The 23,716-nt window shown below is 42.1% G+C and overlaps 1 protein-coding gene across 1 annotated transcript; it reads left to right on the top strand.

The window, feature by feature from the left end:
- Positions 1–950: 950 nt before the first annotated feature.
- Positions 951–20,202, top strand: DAD1 (defender against cell death 1). Its single transcript, XM_007449519.1, has 3 exons — positions 951–1,237; positions 9,814–9,988; positions 19,962–20,202. Exons 1-2 carry the CDS (start codon positions 1,027–1,029, stop codon positions 9,942–9,944), a joined length of 342 nt encoding a protein of 113 aa, XP_007449581.1. The 5' UTR covers positions 951–1,026; the 3' UTR covers positions 9,945–9,988; positions 19,962–20,202.
- Positions 20,203–23,716: the final 3,514 nt, after the last annotated feature.

Raw genomic sequence — 23,716 nt, 5'->3', positions numbered from 1 at the left:
TTTAGTTTCCTCTGCAAAATAAATTGGAGAGGGTAGGGCTTGAACCAGGCACCAGGCAATGCTCTTGCAGGTCTTTTAGCGCTGACATCCTGGGATAGTACGACGGGTTCAAGATGACAGCTTGGGAGTAGGAGGCTGCTAAACTTGATCATATACTCTATGCACTTTAACGGAGTTTCTCCCCGCCCCTGCCCATCACCAGCTCTTTTACGACTATATCAGATCCCCCTGAGGATACCTACACTCTAGCATAACGAACTACAATTTGGCAAAACGTGGGCCCGAGGAGGCACCCAATAATTGTCTGCTGAATGAATGAACCCCTGCGGGCTTAGGTTCCACCGCGCTTACTCGTAAGCGTCCCCAAGGACCAGATCGCAAATCGAGTTCAGGCCCGGGTAGAGGTCGAGCTCCCCAACCCCGCTCCGTACTTCCCTCCTCCAATAACCAAGTCTAAACTGATGCCTGCTCAGTGACCGGCCGCCGTGGTTCTCACTGCGGGGCAAGTTGACTTGCTCTAATGATCTGGGACAGGCATCTGCAGTTAGCGCCCTCAACAGAATTAGGACCGAGCGGGTACTGAAACGGGGAAAGCCAGACATTGCCTTAAAGCAGATCCAAATAGTTCATCTTTGAGGACGCTGGTGGACCAAAGAGAACCGCTGTCCGCTGAAAAACCTCTTCCCCTCTCCCTCCCACACTATCTTGTTTCTGGAGCAACTGTGGGCGTCACCAACATGACGGCGGAAATAGCACAAAAAGATACACGTCTCCAGCTCACGGAGAGATCCGTTGCGCAGGCGCATTAGCTTTCCCTGGCTGTAGTTCTCATTCTGTAGATATATTCTGCGTCTGCGCATTACTTGTTTCGTGCCTTGGCTGGCCTATACGCCTGCGCAAAGTAGCAAATTGGGGTGGGCGGAACTGGGCTACTAGAGGTGCGCATGCGCCGACACTACATCCGGTGTGGTCGTCGGGTCCGCTAGGAGTTTGGGGTACGCCGGCCGGAATATCGAGCGTGTAGTCATGTCGGCGTCGGTGTTGTCGGTCATCTCGCGGTTCTTAGAAGAGTACTTGAGCTCCACTCCTCAGCGTCTGAAGTTGTTGGACGCGTACCTCCTGTATATACTGCTGACCGGGGCGCTGCAATTCGGTTATTGTCTCCTCGTGGGGACCTTCCCCTTCAACTCTTTCCTCTCGGGCTTCATCTCCTGTGTGGGGAGTTTTATCCTAGCGGGTAATGAATGATTCTATAAGTGATATTAGTTATAATGTGTTACTTTGATGCGTGCTTTTATTCCCACAGTACTTGTCTCTATATGAGACCACTGCCTCGTGAAGTTGAGAGAGGAACCTGCATTGCCCTTTTTGTGAGTGGGGAAATTGAGGCACATTCAGGTTGTCGTGCCTAATACCAAAGAGCCGCCGAGGAGCTGGGATTAAATCTGGAAACACCTGTATGTTGCTGTTCAACCTGGTGATCCACTTCTCTTCATATTGGTCCATGGAAAACTCCCAACTTTCCCTTAGCTTTAACACAACTTTGAAGTTGGTAAACTTGTAAAATGGAAAAGCCAACTCTGAAGCTGTCATTTCACTATCCTGAACTCAGTTTTCACTCACATAGGTCTATTTTAGCTCTGTTATTCTGATTCCCAGCAAATTTGATACCTTGTAGACTGCCATATTTAATGAGAGCTGACTGTCCCCATATATTTTTGCCAAAATCTGACCTTTCTTGCTCAACAGGGATTCACTGAATACTGAGTCCAGGCTTGGCCCAGGGAGTGTTGACCAGTACAGTTTATAGGTGGCTACCACATGAACTTTTCCAGTCATGGTATCACCTGCTGCATGACTTGGAAAACATGCCAAAATTCGTTTTTTGTTTTTTTTTTTTTCACGTGTGATCATCAACAGTCACATTGTAAATTGTATTTTGAATCCCATACAAGGTATGGTAAAAGCTTTGGGGATACACCTGGTATATGTTTCTTGTCCTCAACGAGTTTACAGTGTAATTGGGGCATAGACAAAATACAGCATCTGGAGACTTCATTTACAGTGGAGTCTTAATTACAGCTTAAAGTTAGAAACCTATAGAATGCTTATTACACATTCAAATTGCTAGTTCAGATTCATGCCAGAGATACTCTACCTTCTACTCTGTTTCTCAAGTTAAGATAAGTCTAAGGACTTAAGAACTAGTTCAGTAAGCCTGGTCTGGAGTTGCAGAGTTAGCCTGTACATCTTTGAATTTTGGCTTAGATGACCAAGACCTGGTTCTCTGTACAGCATCCTGGTGTACAGGAGTTTATATGTTACCATCATCAGATATACTACCCTCTTTGCTCTAGACTCCTCCTTCCTCCCCTAAAATACTGTTCATGACTAAGAATTTTATTAGCCAGACAGGAGAAGGAATCTTTTAATTTAATTAATTAATTTATTATTTCTTTGGCCACCACGTGGCATGTGGGATCTTAGTTCCCCGACCAGGGATTGAACCCACGCCTCCTGCATTAGAAGCACAGCATCTTAACCACGGGACCGCCAGGGAAGTCCCAGGAGAAGGAATCTTGAGAAAGTCTGATTTTGTTTTCCAGGTCTGGAAAGAGTAGGAATAGGGCAGGGCCTAAAAGGTGATTAAAAAAAAGCCTTCTTTGTGCTGAAGTCACCCTGGCTTCATAAGCTTCTAGGGTTAAGAATGACTTCTCAGGGCTACGTGGAAGAGTGGTTTGCGGAAGAGTGGATGTGGACTGGAGTTGCAGATTATTGGTGTGATAAAAGTCAGAAGATTTTTTGAGTAGATAATTTTTCCAGTGCCAAGTCTTTTTTTTTTTTTTTGAGGCTGTTGTGTCTTTTTGAGGCTAAAGTTGAATTGGCAGACCCCCTACTCTCCTCAATGAGAAGTTGATGGCCTGTCATTGAAGAGAATGCCTAGTGAAAGGGTACTTTAATAGTGAGGTCCTTTTGGGGGATTCTGATGTCCATAGGTGTTGGATAATTGATAATTGGGCCAGGGAAACGAAAGTTGCTTCAGGAAAAGAAGGGATTCAAGACAGTTCAGAGTTGCTGTGGAAGGGTATCGTTTGCGTTTCTTTTGACAGACTTGACCTTACTAAAGCCACTGCTGCCATTTGTTAGCTCAGATCCTCAACTGGATACTGTTTTTTAAAAAAATTTTTGGCTGCGTTGGGTCTTCGTTGCGGTGTGTGGGCTTCTCATTGGGGTGGCTTCTCTTGTTGCGGGGCATGGGCTCTAGGTATGTGGGTGTTAGTAGTTGTGGCACACAGGCTCTCGGTAGTTGTGGCACGTGGGCCTAGTTGCTCCGCGGCATGTGGGATCTTCCCAGACCAGGGCTCAAACCCGTGTCCCATGCATTGGCAGGCAGATTCTCAACCACTGCGCCACCAGGGAAGCCCCGGATTAAAAAAGTTTTAAAAAAAGTTTTAGATTTAAGTAAAGGAGCGACTTAAAATTGGTGTTAATGTGTAGGATGAATTGGAGGGGAAAGTTCTTTAGCCTGGTTCCCTTAATTTCTTTTTTGGCAGTCTGTTCTCTTCCATTCCTTCTGCATGTGTTATGTAGCATATGTTCTTTGGAAATTGATTAGTACATTTTAAACCGATATAGGATACTATCACATTTTTTAAAAAGCCTGGTGTTATTTGGGCCTGATGAAAATGGTCTGTTTTTTTCTGTTCCTCATGACCAGGAACCTTAACCATAGTTTCAAGGAGACAGAGGTAGAAAATTGCCATTGAGAAATTTTTTTTTTTTTTTTTTTTTTTGGATCAACAGTTTAAAGTATAGTAGGCTTTGAAAGGACTTCAGAGATAAAATATTTTTCTTCTTTCAGACAGATTTCAAACATCCTCAGCAGCTGACTGTTTATCTTGTGGTTAGATCTCTCTAGAGGAGGACATCTGTCCCTTTTTCAGAGTAGCGTGTCAGTGTTGGCAGCCCTTCTAGTTTCCTTTTTTACCTAACTGAAATCCCTCTTTTTGCTCATTTAAAGTGCTATTTTGGAGGGATGAGTGGAAAACAATAAGACTGTCCTTAAAATAAATCTTTGATCGTGAAATCAGTTTTTAAGTCATTTCACAACTTTGGTCTATTCTGTTTTCTAATCTATATGAAATATTTACAGATTAAAAAAAGTAGTTTTGTTCCCCCTAGTTTACAGATCCAAAAACAGTTTGAAAGGCAAGGAGGCCTAATTCAGAGTGTTTTCTATCTCACGGGAGATCTTGGGCTGTGTGGACTGGGGTCCAGCATTTCTTTGGAAATTATCTATTAGATTTCTGGGCCCATAACTTATCCAGGAGATTGGAAGTTTGCCAGCCTTATGCCTGACAGTCCTGTTTCTAAACCTCTTTCATATCCATTGCTACCTCTTCATCCTTTGTCACTCAGGCTCTCAATATCTCTTATCTGGACTACTGTAAACTTCCTTATTGATCTCCCACACTCTCATCTCTCTCCCTCCAGTCCATCTTCCACTGTGTTTGCAGGCTTGATTTGACTTGCAAATCTGATTGTGCTACTCCCCACATAAAATTTGTCTGTACCCAAAGAGAAATTTAAGAACATTTTAATGGCATAGAGGGTCTTTGATAATCCGGTCCCGGCCACATCTCCAGCTTCATCTCGTCTCCACCTCCTCTGTACTTTATATTCCAGCATTATTGAGTTACTTGTTATTCCCTGATCATGCTGAGATGTCTTAAGCTATTTTACCTTTGTTTGACTGCCCAGAAAATTCCTTCACTTCTCAGCCATCTCAGCTCAAGTGCTGCTTCCGTTTGAACCCTTCCCTGGCTCTGCAGATTTAAGTCTTTCTCCTGTATTCCTATTTCACTACACTGTAGTGGTGTAGTGCTCTTTTCATCTCTGCATCCTCAGTGCTTAACACTGTATGTTAAATTGTGAGCATGCCTGTAATAAGTTAAGGAATATTGAGCTATTATGTGCCAGGTTCCCTGCCAGGGTACTGAGGATTTAACTGTTGAACACGCAGACATGACCTCTACTCCCACAGAGTTTATAATCTAGTGGGAGATGCTGACAAGTAAACCTGGATATAGTGCTGTGATGGAGAATTATTGGTGAGAATAGGAACACAAGTAGGCACTCAACCCTGCCCAGTGGTCCTGTAATACTTCCCTGATATGTTTGCTTTTCCAAAACATGCTTCATATTTTCTCTCTTCACTTTCATCTATATTTTCTCTTTTCCTTTATTCTCAGTTGATGATCTTGCTTTATTTATTTATTTTTTGCTAAAAAAGAAATCCTTTCATCTTCCTACCAAGGAATCATAGCAACCCACCTACACATGGACCCCCTGCTCTTTGACTTATTTCCTGTAATGGTGGATGGTATATCCCTTTCCTATCAGAGGTCAGCTTCTTCACTTGGGCAGAGGATCCAGCCTTCTCTTGCTCACTCAGGGACTCAGCATCTGTAATCATCCCTCCATTCTGCATCATTAATTTCTCTAGTGGATCATTCCCATCATACATACATGCTCTAATATCGTCCAATTAAAAAAATTAATTTGACTTTAGATACCCCTTCAGCTACTATTCCATGCCTTTCTGCTCCATCATCACAGAATTCCTTGAAAGAATAGTTGTCTAGTTGCTGTCTCTGCTTTCTCACTGTCCATTCATTCCTTAACCTACTCTTGGTGGTGGTCTGTCCCCACCACTACAGTGAAACTGCTCTTGCCATCTTGCCAGATCTAATGGCCATGTACCTCACCTTGCCTGAATGCTCAGCAACATTTAGCACTTAACATAGTTGGCTGCTTCCTTCTGAGTGAGTGAAGTACTTTCTTCTTAAAGCTTTTGCCACGCTACACTCTCCTGCTTGTTCCTTCTCACCTCATTGGTTTTTCCTTCCTACGGTTTGTGCTAGGTGCTTTTTGGTCTGAGAGCATGGTTCTAGACCTCTGTATTTCTTTCCTATAGGTGCATTTAAATAATGTCTATATAACTACAACTTCCACATTTATATTTTCAGTTTTGACCTGTTCCCTGAATTCCAAATTAGTAAGTCCAGTTGCCTACTTGACATCTTCACTTGATGTCTAACGCACAACCCCAGATTGAACCTTCTGGCCTAGCCATCTGCCTCTTCACTGGTCAGTACATGGTGTCAACTTTGGTTAAGTTGTTGAAGCCACAAATTTAGAAGTTTTTTTTTTTTTTAGCTGCTCGCCCATGGGATCCTAGTTCCCCGACCAGGGATTGAATTGAACCCGGGCCCTCGGCAGTGAAAGCTCAGAGTCCTAACCACTGGGATGCCAGGGAATTCCCTAGAAGGTTTTCTTGATTCCTTGATTTCTCTTATCTCCCACGTCCATTACATCAGCAAGCCCTGTCTTCCCCAAAATACAGCCTGTATCTCTTGACTTCTGTCCCTTTTGACTACCATTACCTGAGCTCTTTGGCTCCTGCATGACTCTTCGGCTTCTTGAACTTTGCAGACCATTCTCCGCATTGCTGTTCTACCATCCTTAAAAATCTTAGATCAGATTATTTTACTCATCTGCTCAAAACTTTGAAATATTGCTCCATTGTACTTAGAACTACATCCAGACTCTTTACTGAAGCTTACAAAGCCCTACTGATTTGGCCCTTGTCTCCCTCTTGCCCTTGATCCCTACATTCTGGTCAGTCTGACCAAGATTGTTCTTGCTATCTGGAATGCTCTGCCCCTAGATCTTTGCATGGTTGGCTCCTGTCTTTCAGATTTTGGTCTTAAATAGCACCTTCTTAGAGAAGCCTTCTGTGACCACCAAATAAGAAATAGCTTCCCAGTCACTCTTTTATTACTTTGGTTTGCTTCATAGCGCATATCACTACCTCTTATTTCCTTGTTTAGTTGTTTTCTCATTTATTATGTTTCTCTCCATTAGAGTGTAAGTTCCCTGGGAGCCAGACTCTTGTCTGTCTTGTTCTGTGCCATAGTCCTAGCACCTGGGACAGTGCATGGCTCATAGTAGATGCTCAGTAAATATTTTGCTGACTAAGTGAATATTTAAGGAGATAAATTAGAACTGCTAAAATGGAGCGAGCTGCCTTAGGAGGTACTACATTTCCATCTTTGGAAGTGCTCAGGAAGGACTGAAGGATCTTTTGTGGAGGAGCTTTTTGAACAGGTGTTCTCTGCCTTTTTTGAGAATTACAAACCGTCCAGAGCCTGTGTTACTGATAGAGGTGGCATATCCCTGCATCTGAGGGATTTGCTGCCTCTGTCAGTAACACGGTCTCTGGATGGTTTGTAATTCTGCACCTGGGGATGACTTACCAGATTCTGGATATGGTGAGTATACATTGGAACTATTCCCAGCTGATTTGTGCAGCCTCCCCTGGCATGCCCATATCCTCCACCTCTTGGGTATTTTGTGCATTAGATGGGGTGTTGGTCTTTAGGACCTTCAGGGTCCTTTGCATCTCCGTGCGATTCTGATTCTTATGTTGTCATTGAAGCAACTTGGGTTACTATGATTATGATAATGATAACACATCAATTCATTTCTTTGTCTACCTTCACGGGGAGCTTCTCTTTCCTTTTGTCCCCTCATATTTCTCGAAGCACTACTCTACTCCCATCTTCCACCCCAATAGCCGCTGTTAATCGTGTTTGGTATCTCTTTCTCCAGATTTTTTCCTAGAGTCCAACTAAAATAAATGAGAAAATAGTTATTTATTTGTGTGTGTGTGTGTGTGTGTGTGTGTGTGTGTGTGTATGCAGTTTAAGAGAAATCTGAAAGGGAATAATATTTTTGGCTTTTTTTCACTTAATATATCTTAGACATCTTTACTGTCAATGTATAGCAAATTAATCTCATTCTTTTGAATAATTGCATGGGATTTTATTGCATGTCTGTAGTGTAATTTATTTAAGTAATCCCCTTGATGTCATTTGGACTGTTTTCACTTTTTTTTTCAACTTTACGAACATGCTGTTAGAATGCCTTTGTTCTCTAAGATAATTTGAGAAAGACATTTAAAATATAATAGATGTTGCCAGTTGCTCTCCCAAATGGGTGAACCAAGCTATACTCACCACAGTGGGATTTTAACTGGTCGCCCTTGCCTCAGTCAGTGTCCTTCGTATTTTGAAGGGTTCAGATGCCTGAAAAGATCCAGGGTTTTTCCACAGTGTTTGCATGTTTAAGCATAATGAAGACTCTGTTGCCCTGGCGATGGACTCTGGAGAAGTAGTCTGGTAGTTTTTTTTTTTTTAGTTTGTTTATTTTTTATTTATTTATTTTTGGTAGCATTGGTTTTTCGTTGTTGTGTGTGGGCTTTCTCTAGTTGTGGTGAGCAGGGGCTACTCTTCATTGTGGTGCGCGTGCTTCTCATTGCGGTGGCTTCTCTTGTTGCAGAGCACGGGCTCTAGGTGCACGGGCTTCAGTAGTTGTAGCATGCGGCTCAGTAGTTGTGGCTTGCGGGCTCTAGAGCACAGGCTCAGTGCACGAGCTTAGTTGCTCTGAGGCATGTGGGATCTTCCCGGACCGGGGCTTGAACCCATGTCCCCTGCATTGGCAGGTGGATTCTTAACCACTGTGCCACCTGGGAAGCCCAGTCTGGTAGTTCTCTGACCTTTGGGTTAGATCTCAGTCTGTTGCCTTTTCTTGGTTAGTGATGGAATGGATGCTAGCCTGAAGCAAATTTGGGTTTAGTAGTGTAATCATTTGTCACAGGTATAAAGATATTTTGGAAAAATGTATTCCTAGAGCTTTCTTTTCATGTCAAATGGTGACTGTGGCTATGGTATCAGGTTGGAATCTTCAAGGATACAGAGTGTGGTAGTGAAGAGTTCTCTGTCAAAGTCATGTAACTTAGATCTCTTGCCTTTTTTGAGACAAGCAGCTGTGAGGTCCTCATGGATAAGCATCTCTGCTGTCTAATATACACATTCTGTTGGAAATAATTCACAATTTTATAACTTTTGGTCATTCAGCCTAGCCCCTTTGTTACTGCTTCAACTACATCCTGATCTAGGTATAATTATAAACTTAATTCAGCAGATAAGAGAGTTCTAAAGATTTTTTGGTTTTATATCAATATTTTTTTTTTCTAAGTAAGCCTTTGGTTTTTAGCCTAACTCTGAGAAGTTGTATTGTTCCCTTAAACAATTAACAGCATAAAATTTGTGTACAACTTGATGAACTTTTAAATTCACCCTTTTAGCCACCACCAGATTAGGATATAGAACATTATCAGTACCCTAGAGGCCTCTCCTCCTGCCTTCCAAGTCATCTCCTGTGAACGATAAAAAACCACTGTCCTGATTTGTATTACTGTAGATTGGTTTTGGCCAATTTTAAGCTTTATATAAGTAGAATCATAAAGCATGTATTTTTTGGCGTCTGGATTATGTTGCTCATCATGATATTTGCCGAATTCATCCATGTTGTGAAGTTCTTTTTCATTGCTGTATGGTGTTCTATTGTATGCATATGCCATAATTTACCCATTTTACTGTGTTTTTTTTTTGGCTTGTGGGATCTCAGTTCCCCAACCAGGGATTGAACCCGGGCCCCTGTCAGTGAAAGCGCCGAGTCCTAACGACTGGGCCACCAGGGAATTCTCTCCATTTTACTGTTGAAAGATATTAGATTGCCTCCAGTTGGGCGCCACCATGGTTATCATTCCTGTACGTGCCTTTTGATGGACTTACGTGTCATTTCTGCTGGAACAGAATTGTTGGGTCAGAGGGTATGTGTGTGTGCATTAATCATACTTGCTTCATACTTCTTGATAATCACTTTTGTGTTTTTCTTCTTGTACAGTTTGTCTGAGAATACAGATCAACCCACAAAACAAAGCGGATTTCCAAGGCATCTCTCCGGAGCGAGCCTTTGCTGATTTTCTCTTTGCCAGCACCATCCTGCACCTTGTTGTCATGAACTTCGTTGGCTGAATCATTCCCATTTACTTAATTGAGGCGTAGGAGACTGGAAGAATGTAAGTGATGATCTTAATGCTTGTCACATAGTGTTGGTTTTAGAAACAGAAATCGGAGGGGCTGGTTTTGATCATGGTTGTCAGAGTTCCCATACTGTTGATAAGATGTTTGCAGAGTTTTCCATATTGGTCTGCAAAGTATGTGTTAATATCATCGTGATTCATCAGTGCTGCTGCTCTTGGTCGTTGCCTTCTCTTCTCACTGTTCTGCAAATCATTAAGATAACAGAAAATGAGAGTTTGCTTGTAGCTAATACATTAATTTCTGCACCAATAACTCCATGAAAATAACTCTGAGATCTTGGAAGAGACATAAATTGTAGGTTTTGCTTTTAGATTTGCTCTATAATTTTTTTTCTGATTTTAATCTCAGATGAGTTCAAATGCTGGGTCGTTGTCCCCATAGTACCTAGTATAGTGCTTACACCTGATAGACATCCAGCATATGCCGAATGAATGACGATGGCTGCTTGCTTATATATGTGCTAAGTTAAAAATTAATGGGAAAATTGGATTAGCTTGGGAGAACACTTTAACATATAGGATGAGATGCCATTTGGTCATTTGCCAGTTTTCTTTTGTTAGCAATAGAGGTTTTTTTTTTTTTTTTTAAGTAAACTCATAGAATCTCAGCAGTGGAGCCGAGTTGTTCTGATTCACAGAAGTTGAAAAGCCCTCTTTGCTTGTGCTCTCCATGTGTGGTATGCTCTCCCCTCCATCCTTCCCTCCTAAGCAGAATCCTAAAAGCTCTGAGACAGGATTTTTCTTTTTTCAGTCAGTAGTATCTAATCGAAAAACTGTATTATCATCACGAAACTGCCATTTACCGAACATTTATCAAGTAACTACTATAATACTTTAATAATGGCTAGCACTTTACAATCCTCAGAAGTTGTAATATTCTAGAGGGAGGGGTATACATTTTTCGGGGTTGTTTTTTGGCCGTGCTGCACGGCATGTGGGATCCTAGTTCCCTGACCAAGGATGGAACCCATGTCCCCTGCCTTGGAAGTGCAGAGTCTTACCCACTGGACCGCCAGGGAAGTCCCTTGACTCTATCTTAAAACTTATTTTATATATGAGAAAACAGAGGTCCAGAACAATCCAGTGGCTTTCCCTGGCCACATAGCTAAGTGGAAGCTGCGTAGTGCTTTAGTCCAGTGGTGCTCTTGGCCTAGTGCTCTTTCAGTATCCCGTGTTGCTCACTGATGAATGAATGCACTCTATTCTTTGCCTTTCTCCTACAAAATTAAATGTTGCTATTACTGGGGTAGAGAAACAAGAACCTTAGGAAACTGACCCTCTTTGGGGGAAGGATATCCCAGGACCAGCCTCTTGCTATCACAACTTGGAAAGCTATCATTTTTGTACTAATCAGAAATCTAACATAAGAGTTAGAGCAACCATGGACAAAGTGAATGCAATAATGTGACAAGGACTTTACTTCAGTTTCTAGCAGTTACTTAATATATTACATAAATCCTTTCCATAGATATTGTCTCAAAAGCAGTACTGTTAGTTCAGGTAAGGTTTCATTTTTGGCAGTGGTAAGTTGACAGAGGTGGTTTATATCAGTGAAAGAGATTGTGAACCACTTCTTTCTACTATCTTAATACAGTTGAACTTTTTGGAGACCCAGTCAGGACTTGAGTTGTTCCCCCATGTGCTAGTCAATGCCTTGATCCTGGGAACACAAAGAAAAGTAAAATGTGGCTGCCTTCAAGCAGTGAACAGTCTAGAAGGGGAAAAGGGCATGTAAACACAGCAGTTAGAGCCACACTAAAGACCTGAACAAAGTGCTGTGGCAGCCAGAGAACTGGGCCGCCGTGCCATCTGGGAGCAGAGGCCGCAGACAGGGTGCCTGACCAATGACAGCTTCTTGAGTCCAGCTAGAAAATTCACCCACTAGCATTGACCTGCAAACATCCTGAGTAACCCTTGGGCTCTGATAGTAACCTTGCTGGAAAGGTCATAAGTCTTCTGATTTCCCTACTCTAAATTTCTAGTTACTTTTTCTAGATGAGTCACGTTGTATGCTTTAACAAGGGGACAGAGCAAGCAGTTCAAGGATGTTTGTTCTCTAGGATCAGGGAGATACCAAATCATGAAAAATAATTTCCTAGGGCTGTTGTGCTTGGAGGAGGACTCTGCAGCAGAGAGGCTAGTATTTCAAAATCATGACAAAAACAGAGACAAAAAAGCAAGCTCAGCAGAAACTGCGTACTGCAGACCCTATTAACGATCAGGGCCACCTGTTCAGCTGGGAATTATGGGCCCAAGGTATAGCACAATCTTCCAATCCCAGATTGTAGTGTTAAATCATTCTATAGAGAGTATATTCGTAGTGAAATCCTTCTGTGGGGTCTCCCCAGGGGTTTTTTCACAGAGATCATTTGTGAAATGATCACAGTTTGACATATACTGTACTGTCTTGCCCTCAATGTTCAAATATACATTTATTTGCCCTTTTTCTGTGCTTCTAACTTAGTTCTATGTGCAGTGTGCTAAAACACTTTTAAAATGGTTTTCGGGTAAGTTTTCAATATTTATATCAACTCAGAAGGTAGAACAAAACAGATTGAATATTCTCCACGTTTGACAAGTATGTTGAGAGTTGGGTATAAAAAGAGTAAACATCTATAACTTACTGCTCTTGTGTGAATTTGGGGGTGACATTTAAAACCAGCAGCTACTATGAAAAAGCATATCAAAAGAAAATGGCAGTGAGTTAAAGAAATTTATTCCAGGAGAAGTAAGGAAGTTAACAGATAGTGAGTGCTCGTGTGGGCCAGGCTTTAAGTCTTATTTTATTTTCAAAACAACCTTATGAGGATAGGCTTGGTAATTCCACTTACAGATGAGAAACTGAGGTTCAAAGAACCTTGTTGGAAATCTTTTAAGTCTAATAATCCAGTCTGATGTCAAAACATTTTTTAAATATCTATTTTTGCTTAAAGTTGCTTATTATAAAGTATTTGACAATTGCAGAGTTAAAGAAATGTGTTTAAAACATTACCACAGGGACTTCCCTGGCAGTCCAGTGGTTAGGGCTTTGCCTTCCACTGCAGGGGGTGCTGGTTTGATCCCTGGTCAGGGAGCTAGGATCCCACATGCCTTGCAGCCAAAGAACCAAAACCTAAAACAGAAACAATATTGTAACAAATTCAGTAAAGACTTTAAAAATGGTCCACATCAAAAAAAAAAAGTTACCACAGTTATTTTTATTACCGTCCTTTCCTTTATTACTTAACTTTCTTTGCTTGTATGACAATTTAAAAAATACAGAAAAGTACAGAGAAGAATATAACAAACACCGCCGTGTATCCACCACCTGGAATGAACAGGTTTTGAACAAATTAAGCATTGTAGATTGAGCTGAAGTTCCTTTGAATCCCTCCAGTCCCCATTCCTTCCCTCTGCTGTAAGACTTGACCGTCTTCATGACAGTTTTGTTCAGCTAGGACTATTGTAAAACCTACATCTGTTAACACAGCCTTTTCCAAACTTCAGACTTTTGCGGCCTCCTGAAAACATGTCCAGAGATGGCAGTGTGAGAAACCTGTGGTAAAAGTTAGCTGTTCAGTTGGCAGCACTGGTATAAGTGGCTATGCCAGTGGTCAAGAATAGACTCATAGGGGCTTTCCTGGTGGTACAGTGGTTAAGAGTCTGCCTGCCAATGCAGGGGACACTGGTTTGAGCCCTGGTCTGGGAAGATCCCACATGCCGCGGAGCAGCTAAGCCCATGCACCACAACTACTGAGCATGCACTGTAGAGCCTGCGAGCCACAACTACTGAAGCCCGTGCACCACAACTACTGAAGCCCACACGCCTAGAGCCCGTGCTCCGCAGCAAGAGAAGCCACCGCAATGAGAAGCCCGTGCACTGCAATGAAGAGTAGCCCCTGCTCCCCGCAACTAGAGAAAGCTCATGTGTAGCAACGAAGACCCAACATAGCCAAAAATAATAAATAAATAAAATAATAAAAAAGAGAAAAGAATAGACTTATAATGTTTTTTAGATTATCATAAAAATGAAAATGCAAATAGATAACTAATAAGAACCTGCTGTATAAAAACAATAAAAGAAAATTCAAAAAAAAAAAGAAAATGCAGGACTTCCCTGGTGGCGCAGTGGTTAAGAATCTGCCTGCCAAGGCAGGGGACATGGGTTCGAGCCCTGGTCTGGGAAGATCCCACATGCCGCGGAGCAACTAAGCCCGTGCGCCACAAGTACTGAGCCTGTGCTCTAGAGCCCATGAGCCACAGCTACTGAGCCTGCGTGCCACAACGACTGAAGCCCTTGTGCCTAGAGCCGGTGCTCTGCAACAAGAGAAGCCACTGCAACGAGAAGCCCACGCACTGCAACGAAGAGTAGCCCCCGCTTGCCGCAATTAAAGAAAGCCTGTGCGCAGCAAAGACCCAACGCAGTCAAAACTAAAATAAATGAATCAATTTATTAAAAAAAAAAAAAATGAAAATGCAAAAGTGAAAAATGCTCCTAGTGAGCTTCTGAGTTGGGAGAATCCATGCACACCTAAAGTGATGATCAGTGTTTGGCACTTAGGTGGCAGTAATCTATTTTGAATGAATGCATTATATAGAAGTTCAGTAGGTTTGAATATTTAAAGATTTACATACTATCTGTAAATATTTCCTGTTTTGTTTTTCCATGTCTCCTTGTGAAATTCTTTTCAGAAAATGTCAGCCTATCTCAGGTGTTCTGAAGGGAAATGAAGAAAAGAGGGACTTAGCTACATTGGGTCACAGCTTGGGAAGGAAAGTTCCTGATGACTGGGCTGTGGATCAGAGGGAGAAGTGAACAGGGCTTCGACAAGGGGACAGACCTGAGCTTGGAAGTATGCTTAGCCTGAGGGCGATTGTTTGCCACCAGGTTGTGCTGAAACCTTGTTGGTGTTGCTTTGTTTTTATGGTGGAGGCTGTTCTCCCACAGGTCTTGAAGAATTCGTAGTGTTTAATCCCCGCTGGAGCGAGGGTGCTGCAGGCCTGGGCAGAACATAACTGACAAACAGTACTATTTACAAACAAGCAGTCGCCCTTGGCTTTTTGAATTCATCAGTAAAGTACTGTAGTAATATAGAAAGTTACCTCTGGAAGGTGATCTAAATGTTATTTCTTAGGCACTACTGCCACCCCGTGGCTCTTACATTTCATTGCTGAGAGAAGGTACTACAAAGCCCAAGAGAAGCTGAGTTTGGGGGAAGAAGCCACAGATACCTTTGTGATAAAACCTAGTTTCTTTCCAGTCGCAGGAGGGCAGCAGAGGTCCAAGCGGGCCTAGGTGTTGGGTGGGGCTTGCTTTACATTCTGGCCAGAGGTGGGCGGTGTCAGGCACAAAAGGACATGCAACCTTTGTCACCTAGAGAAGACCAAGTGCACAGTGACCCAGAGATTGACCTTTTATTTCCTTTTCTGATCTGTCAGTTTGAGAGCTCCCTTTCCGGTTTCTTGTAGACCTGTTTTTGCTCTCAGCATGACCTCCTGCTGGCAGTCATCTTTAATTTTTTTGGGTGGGGGGGGTTAGTTTCCATTTCATTTTCTCTGTGACATTTCACCTTATATTGAATTAGGTTTAACCGCCAGATAAGTTCTCAAAAAGGGAACTACTCTAAATTTGTAGAAAGTATTTTGAGTTGGCATAATCTTTTCTCAACCCCCTTGTTTTTCCTGGTTGGAGGGTGAGATTCTTTACTTATTCTTAAAACCTTGAATCTGCTTATTTTATTTACAAAAAACCCAAATAATTGATGATTCTTGAATTGGTGATTGTGCTCTATTTGGTATTTAGTTCATTTAAAACTACCAAAAAAAAAAAAAGAGAGAGAAAAAGAATAAAAGAGAATATCAAGTAGATTTGTGTGTTTTTTTAAAAATTTGGCCAAGCTTTGCGTTTTGTGGGTTCCTAGTTCCCTGACCAGGGATGGAACCCCAGGCCCCGGCAGTGAAAGTACTGAGTCCTAACCACTGGACCACCAGGGAATTCCCATAGATTTGTATTTATGAATTTCATTCCCTGCCTTAGTTTCTCTAGCCTTGCAGCTCAGATGATTCTGACTGCAAGTCATCCTGCCCCCAGGTTGCATAAGACCCTCTTCTTGGGGCCCTCATGGTCCACTGTGCATGTCCCTAACGCTGCACTTACCACATGGGTTATGAAACCATTCATTTTCCTGTCTCTCCCACTGGACTGTTAAATTCCCAGAGGGTGGGGACCTCAGAGCTTAGCACAGGGCTAACGGCCACAATGCATGTTTGTTGAATGAGTGTATGAATGAGTAAATCATTTTCAGCTACAACAAAATGCTGTATAAAATAGCTGTATCATTAGTGGTGTGGATGCTAAGACACTAGGAAAGTGCTGGGGAAGAAAGATGCCGAAGGAACAATTCACATGAGGGATGGTGGGACGGTGGAGTGGGGCACGAGCGTGAGGCCAGAAGTCGGAAGACCTGTGTTGTAGACTTTGCTGTGTTGTTAACTAGTTGAATGGAGAAATAAGCTTGTCGTTGAGCCCTAATTTCCCTGTGTGCATAGGGAGGGGATTGGCCTGGATGGTCATTAGAGTCTCTTGCAGCTGTTAAAGCCTCTGATTAATAGCATTCATGATAGTCCCATTGTGTTTGAGGAGGATATTGCTGTTTGTGTGGATCCTCAGTTGAGCTTTGCTTTTTTTTTCTTCTTTTTACCTTCAGTTGTTGCTTTTTATTCATATTACCAGGTTTTCATCATCCATCAAAAGTGCGATTGTCTATAACAAAATGCATGGTGTTTGTATAAGGCCTTTTACAAAATTAGACAACATTTATCAAATGTTTTACAGTTATCACATAACCAGGCTTGTAGGACTCACACTCCACATGCACTTAAAAAAAAAAAAAAAATTAATTAATTAATTTATGATTGCGTTGGGTTTTCGTTGCTGTGCACACGCTTTCTCTAGTTGTGGCGAGTGGGGGCTACTCTTTGTTGCAGTGCGTGGGCTTCAGTAGTTGTGGCTTGCGGGCTCTAGAATGCAGGCTTGGTAGTTGTGGTGCACGTGCTTAGTTGCTCGGCGGCATGTGGGATCTTCCCGGACCAGGGCTTGAACCCGTATCCCCTGCATTGGCAGGCGGATTCTTAACCACTGTGCCACCAGGGAAGTCCCCACATACACCTTTACACACATCAACACACGTCATCCTCACGGCCCACCCTGTGATGGAGGTAGACAAATAGTAGTGTTCCCGTTCTGTACATGAGGTAATTAAAGCTTGGTGAAATTTAAGTTGACTTGTCCAGGGCCTGGAACTAATAAGTGACTGAGTGGGAACTCGATAACAGATACTTTGACTTCACACTTTTATATTCTTTCTTCTCTATTATGTTCAAAGACTTTTGGATGATGAATATATACATTTTGTTAGAAGGTTTCCATTAACAGTATTAAGCTTGCTTCTCTTTTTTAAATGGGAAAAACTTAGGAGAGGTTGATAAGAAAGGATGAAGACAGGCTATCTAAAATGTTTCTGCAAAGTTGGTCATCTTTAGTATGATCTGGAAGGAGTGGAGGAGAATGCAGATCAGGAGACCCGACTTTATCCAGAGAGGGTGACCCTGGGCTGGCGCTGTCCAGTAGAACTTTTTACATTGTGCAAATCTAAGTCTGCACTGCCAAATACGGTAGCTACTAGCCACATGTAGTTATTGAACATTTGAAATGTGGCTAAGTGAGGCACTGAATTTTTCATTTTATTTAATTTTAACTCAGCTTAAATAGTCACCTGTGGCGTGGTATTGGACAGCACAGCTCTGGACAAATCTGTCAAACTCTCAGGTGATGGTTTCCTCATCTGTAAGACTGAGAGGATTGGATGAGCTGATCTCTACAGCTCCTTTCATTTTCAGATCCGAGCCTTCTGAAATTGTAGTGATTCCCATTGAGCTCTGAACGTAGAGTTTCTGCAGAATGGTCTTTGATTCACATTTTCTCTAATTTCAGTTTTAATTGGGTGACCAGGATCTAGGATGAGATGGATTTGAAGGAAAATCAGTATTTGAGCATATCTGCTCAGTGCTGGTGTCTGAATAGAGATGGTGCTGGGGAATCAGATTCCAAACAGAAATGACCCTGTCTGGCATCATCTTTTGTGTCTCTACAGAGAGTAATTCTTTTTAACAGTTCTTTGTATTGTGCCTTGCTTTCTCTTAAGATGATGAGCACAGGCTGATAGAATGGTGCTGTCTTTCCTGCTTGTGTGAATAGACTGAAGAAGTCATGCTAACTCTTCTCAGTAGGTGTCCTCCACTTTGCATGTCTTGATATCAGGGGAGGAAATTTTATTTGTCAGTTTCCTGAAACCTTTATCCCCTGGTTAACAGTTGAAATCATTCTTCTGAGCTGGTGAATAGTCCAGTTTTGTTGAGCTAATATTTCAGAGACTCCTAGAACCTCTGCTTTTAGAGTACTGTCTGGTAGATATATTTTTGCCTTAAAAGAAAGGAGCAGATCTATGTAAATAGGAATTTTCTGAAAACCATTGTCAAAGAGATTTACTCTCATGAGTCATTTTTTGCCTTTTAGTTGGACCAATCCCAGTGTCTTAGATTAAGATGTTTTACTGTCATAAGATCTTAAAACTTGACTTTGTGCTGAACGAGGATTTCTTTTATAATTCTCTTTGTTGTCAGGCTCTTCACTGAAGTGGCCCTGTGCTCTATTCCTCTCTCACCTTGGTGGTTAGAACTGATGTGTTGTATTAGTTCATAGTCTGTTGTCAGAGAGTTTGCTTAAGACATTTGATGGAGTGAATAGGTTAGTTTTAATAGGTCTGTTAGTTCTTATTTGGCACTGTGACCACTTTTGCTCCCTGTTTTTGCTCTTTGTTTTACATATTTCTCATAATTCCACTGATGCAGGAATGTTCTGCAATTATGTAGCATTTCTCTTTCATTGTTAGTGGAATAAAAGCAATCTGGCTAGAAGTCTAAGATCTTTCCTCTAAACTCTGATGCTAGAATCTCCAGGTCACCTGAACCAGTGCACAAAATAAGGTGGTGCCCTTTCACCTACTCGTGTAGCCCAGCTCTTCTGAAACATAGTGTTTCCCAACCTTTCTCATCTTCACACATAGAAGATGACAATATTTTTATGGCACACTGCAGGAAAATGGGCTGCTTGTGGCTGGGGACATTGGGGCCCCTAGGGCCAAGTGGTCACCTTCTGGCCACACCGTGTTGGAGCTGCTGTAGGTGGGCAGCCCTCCTAGAGGTGTGAGAAGGGAAGTCTGTGTTTACAGGGCAGGGCTGGGCTCCACCTCACAGCTTACAGTCAGTCCCATCTGACTCTGGCAGCTGTGTGACCTCTTCTCATGGGGTTACTCTCCACCTCTTTCTTGCCAAAAATAATCTTACTGTTAAATGAAAACAAAATTATTTCTTCTGTTTTGGTCCTTCGTTAAATCTGAGATTGGGAATCTTTCTCTACTTTCTTTCGAATTCTTCCTTCTTCCCCTCCCCCTCCCCCACCCGCCAAACTGGAAGTTAGTGCTTTGTAAACTTTCTAAATCCAGAAAAGCTCTTTAGGCTAAGTTGCAATCCTCTCACCACAAAGAGGGTTTGTGGATCAGAGAGGTCAGAGTGACTTATGGAAAGTCGTGCAGCTAATTAATTGCAGAGGTGGCGTTAGAACCCACAGCTACAGTTCCGAGTCAGTTATGCCTTCGTGTGCTTGGAATTCAGATTTGAGCATTAATTTTTATGGATACCTCTATAAAATGTTCAGTGAAAAAATTTGCTTTATTCTGGTTGTTCTAACCTGGCTTAAATACTGTCCAGAATTTGGGAACCCCATAACTGCCTTTGTCTTTACGGGTTTAGAATTTAGATAGAAGAATTCGAGACCCTGTCTGTAGCATATCACAAAACATTTTTAGAAACCTTGAGTATCTCTTCTTACCTTTCTGCTTCTTTCTTAAAGGTTCACTTTTTGATTTCCCCTGGATAAGAAGAGCTCTTGAGATGGCAGTTTGTTGGACACACGGATTTACTTCAGATTTATGCTTACTACCGACTGATTTGGGATGCGGTTGGAGAGCCCAGAGAGTTCCCAGGCTTCCGTGTCAGAACAACTTTGTAATGAGCATTTATTAGCATAGCCTCTGCCTTCCATGAAGTGTAACCTTTTTGCCTTCCAAATTAAAAAGCTCCATGCCACTCCTTCCTCTGCCTCTGGCTCTGTTTTTTGTTTTTCTTCTTTATTGGTATGAAAGTCCTTTTTTTCCTTCAGTCCTGTGTGCAGAGCTCTTTAGGAGTTGATAACTTGCAACTGTGAATCTACCTCCGTGTTTTCATTAAGTGTATTTGAAGTTAATGACAAAAGGCAGGGCTGACAACCCTGGGAAACCACAGTCCTTTGTCTTTTCCCTGGAGCTGGTAATCCCTTACTAATCCTTCAATTGTTGCGGGTGGTTCTGCTCTTATGACACAATGCTTCCTGGAACTGCATCATTAAGCACTTTGTGAGAAAAGTGTGTGCTTCCCCATTTATATCTGTTTCAACATGATTTAGTGGTGAAAAGGGAAATATGTATCTCTTAGACCGTGTAAGAAGAGTGCCAAAAGTGGGATTTGTATATATGCTTATGTATAGGAGACACTACTTTCCAAACCACCTTCACAAATGTTCTCTCATTTTGTTCTTACCATTATCTCAGGGGTTCCAATCCGCATTAGATAGATGAAGAAATTGAAGCTCCGATTTGTAACTTGCTTAAGATCAGAGTCCATGACACACTTGGGTGGAACAATAGGTCTGCTGGCTGAAGTCTAGACATATTTATATGTATTGTGGTAGCAGCCCTATTTCCATCTTGGGTGCTATATACAGGAAATAAGCTATGTTGAGGATTCCACTATTTAAATTTAGCTGACTGCTGAGATGGTGAGTTGTGCTCTAGAGGTTTCCCAACTTGGCTGCACATTAGAATCACTTGGGGAACTTAAAAACGAAATCGCAATGCCCAGGGCACACCCCAGACCAATTAAATACAAATCTTTGGGGGTGGCATCTGCACTTTGTACCACTACCCGGGAGATTCTAATGTGCAGCCAAATTGGAGAAGTGCTGCTCTGGATTCTTGCTATGCAAAATGTAGCCTGTTGACCAGCAGTATTGACATAACCTAGGAGCTTATTTGAAAAAGAGACTCTCAAGCCCACCCCAGACCCTCCTGAAGCAGAATCTTTGTTTTGACGTGGTCAGCAGGTGATTCACGTTCATATTAAAGTTTGAGAAGCACCCATCCAGAGCAGAGGTTCTCAAATTTTGGTGTATCTCACAATTACCTGGGAACTTGGTAATGAACTTGGGCCTCTGTGTTTCTTAGCTCTCCATGTAACTCTGATATACACTAAAGTTTGTGAATAGCTCTAGATTAGGAGTCGGCAAGCTTTTTCTTAAATGAGTGGCCTGGCAGAGTTCCAGTAAAACTTTATTCACAAAAGCAAGCTGTTGGTGCCTGGGCCATGGTTTGCCATTCCAAGGGATGCTAGTTCACTAAACTATGGCTGAGTAATTGAATATTCTTTAAAACTTTTATGTACCCATTTTCTCAGCCATAAAAAGAAACGAAATTGAGTTATTTATAGTGAGGTGGATGGACCTGGAAATCTCACACAGAGTGAAGCAAGTCAGAAAGAAAAACAAATACCGTTTGCTAACACATATATATGGAATCTTAAAAAAAAAAAAAAAGTCATGAAGAACTTAGGGGCAAGATGGGAATAAAGACGCAGACCTACTGAAGAATGGGCTTGAGGATACGGGGAGGGGGAAGGGTAAGCTGGAACAAAGAGAGAGTGGCATGGACATATATACACTACCGAACGTAAAATAGATAGCTAGTGGGAAGCAGCCGCATAGCACAGGGAGATCAGCTCGGTGCTTTGTGACCACCTAGAGGGGTGGGAGGGAGGGAGACTCAAGAGGGAAGAGATATGGGAACATATGCATATGTATAACTGATTCACTTTATAAAGTAGAAACTAACACCATTGTAAAGCAGTTATACTCTAATAAAGATGTAAATTAAAAAAAAACTTTTACGTACACATTTGTACCTTTATCAGGAGGCTTCTGAATTATTTTTAGTGTAGATTGATAAACAGGTATTTTGAATAAGAAAAGCATCTGAACTTGAAGATAAATGGGTGGAAAACTGGGAATAATAGTGATAATTTTGTCAAGGAAGATATTACAATTTTCAGAGCCTTTAATATACAAACTTTAATGTATGTCAGTGATCTTGAGATACATGGGGTAGATACTAAGCTCCCACTTAATTGGGTTAGCTGTTATCTCAGAAGTGATTTACCCAAGCCAGTGGGAAACCTTCATCTTTGGTGTGTCTTCACCATTTGCAATAGGGCAGAAGCCTATAGACAGCTTTTGGAGTCTTGAGTTTAAATTTAGTTAAAAGCTCATTACAACTCATTTTTAGTCTTCTGTTCACTTGTTCAGTGGTTCTCAACTGTACATGTAGGAGAATTACCTGTGAAACGATTCAAGTTTAAAAAAAGGCATTACTACCGCCCCCCAACCACCAATTGAGTTTCTGATTCTCTTTTTTTTTTTTTTGGCTGTGCTGTGTGGCATGCGGGATCTTAGTTTCCAACCAGGGATCGAACCCACGACCCCTGCATTGGAAGGGTGGAGTCTTAACCACTGGATGGCCAGGGAAGTCCCAGAGTTTCTGATTGTTATGTGTGTGTGTTTTTTTTTTTGTTTGTTTTTTTTTAGCTGAAGTAACTAAAGACATGGTAGATGAGAGGCACTTAATCAGGATGGGTAATCTTTTCATTCGATGCATCTTCCAGTCTGGATCTTTATTAATACCCACCGGCTGTGTTGTGATGGTGTCTGTCCATGGGCCTTACACCTCGGTGCCCAGTGTAGCATGCTGCAAGAGTGGATTTTGAGTACTGTGGCACAGGGTGAGCTATATCCTAGCATTTTCTGCTGCCTCTAGCTCAGCATCTTTACGGGGTGGGTTTATTTTCTGTGCTCTTTTGTGGGGCCGGGGGCCATTTGCCCCACCACTGTACGTGGTCTGTTCTCTGCCATTCTTTGCAGTGGCTGGAAGCCTGGCCCCCAGCACCTCCTGCCCACACATTTCCTGCCCCCTATCACATGGAAGCCATCTCCTGTGTTTTCTTCTTTTAGCAGCCAGTACCTTTGGCCTCTTTGATCACATCCTTTCATCTTAGGCTTCAAAACACTTTTGTTATGATGGTTGAACATACTTAGGGCGGTCAGAGAGGCCTGGTCTCTGGTTTTGGAGGCTCAGTGAATGAGCATTGGTGGTTACCAGGGGTGGGGAGCTCGTGTACAAACTCAGTGTGACTGTGTCCTCCCATCTTGGCTTGCAGCTCTGGGCTTGTGAAGTTTGAGTGCTGTATAACTTTCTAACTACAGTTAATTTAAAAAAATTTAGCACATATTAAAAATGGCTTTTTCTTGCACGAGGAAACAACACTTCACAGAGCAAGGATCTTAGACAAGGGAATGAGAAAAAAAGAGGAAGACTTCTGAGGAACTAAAGAAAATATTTTATTTCCTTAGTTTCAATTAATAGGTGGGTTCAAGCTTATGCAAAACTTCTGTCAATGGGATGAAAAAGTGGTGTATCTTCAAGACCGGTGCTGCCGAAAGCACTTTGCTTGCCCTGAAGGTGT

Source organism: Lipotes vexillifer, unplaced genomic scaffold, assembly GCF_000442215.2.
Source record: "Lipotes vexillifer unplaced genomic scaffold, Lipotes_vexillifer_v1.1 scaffold1093, whole genome shotgun sequence".
Lineage (NCBI taxonomy): Eukaryota > Metazoa > Chordata > Mammalia > Artiodactyla > Lipotidae > Lipotes > Lipotes vexillifer.
This window is presented reverse-complemented; position numbering and strand designations above follow the sequence as displayed.

Coding starts and splice junctions, on each gene's coding strand:
- DAD1 (XM_007449519.1), top strand. CDS start 1,027: ATGTCGGCGTCGGTGTTGTCGGTCATCTCGCGGTTCTTAGAAGAGTAC. Junction 1,238..9,813: donor GGGGAGTTTTATCCTAGCGG/GTAATGAATGAT, acceptor CTTCTTGTACAG/TTTGTCTGAGAATACAGATC.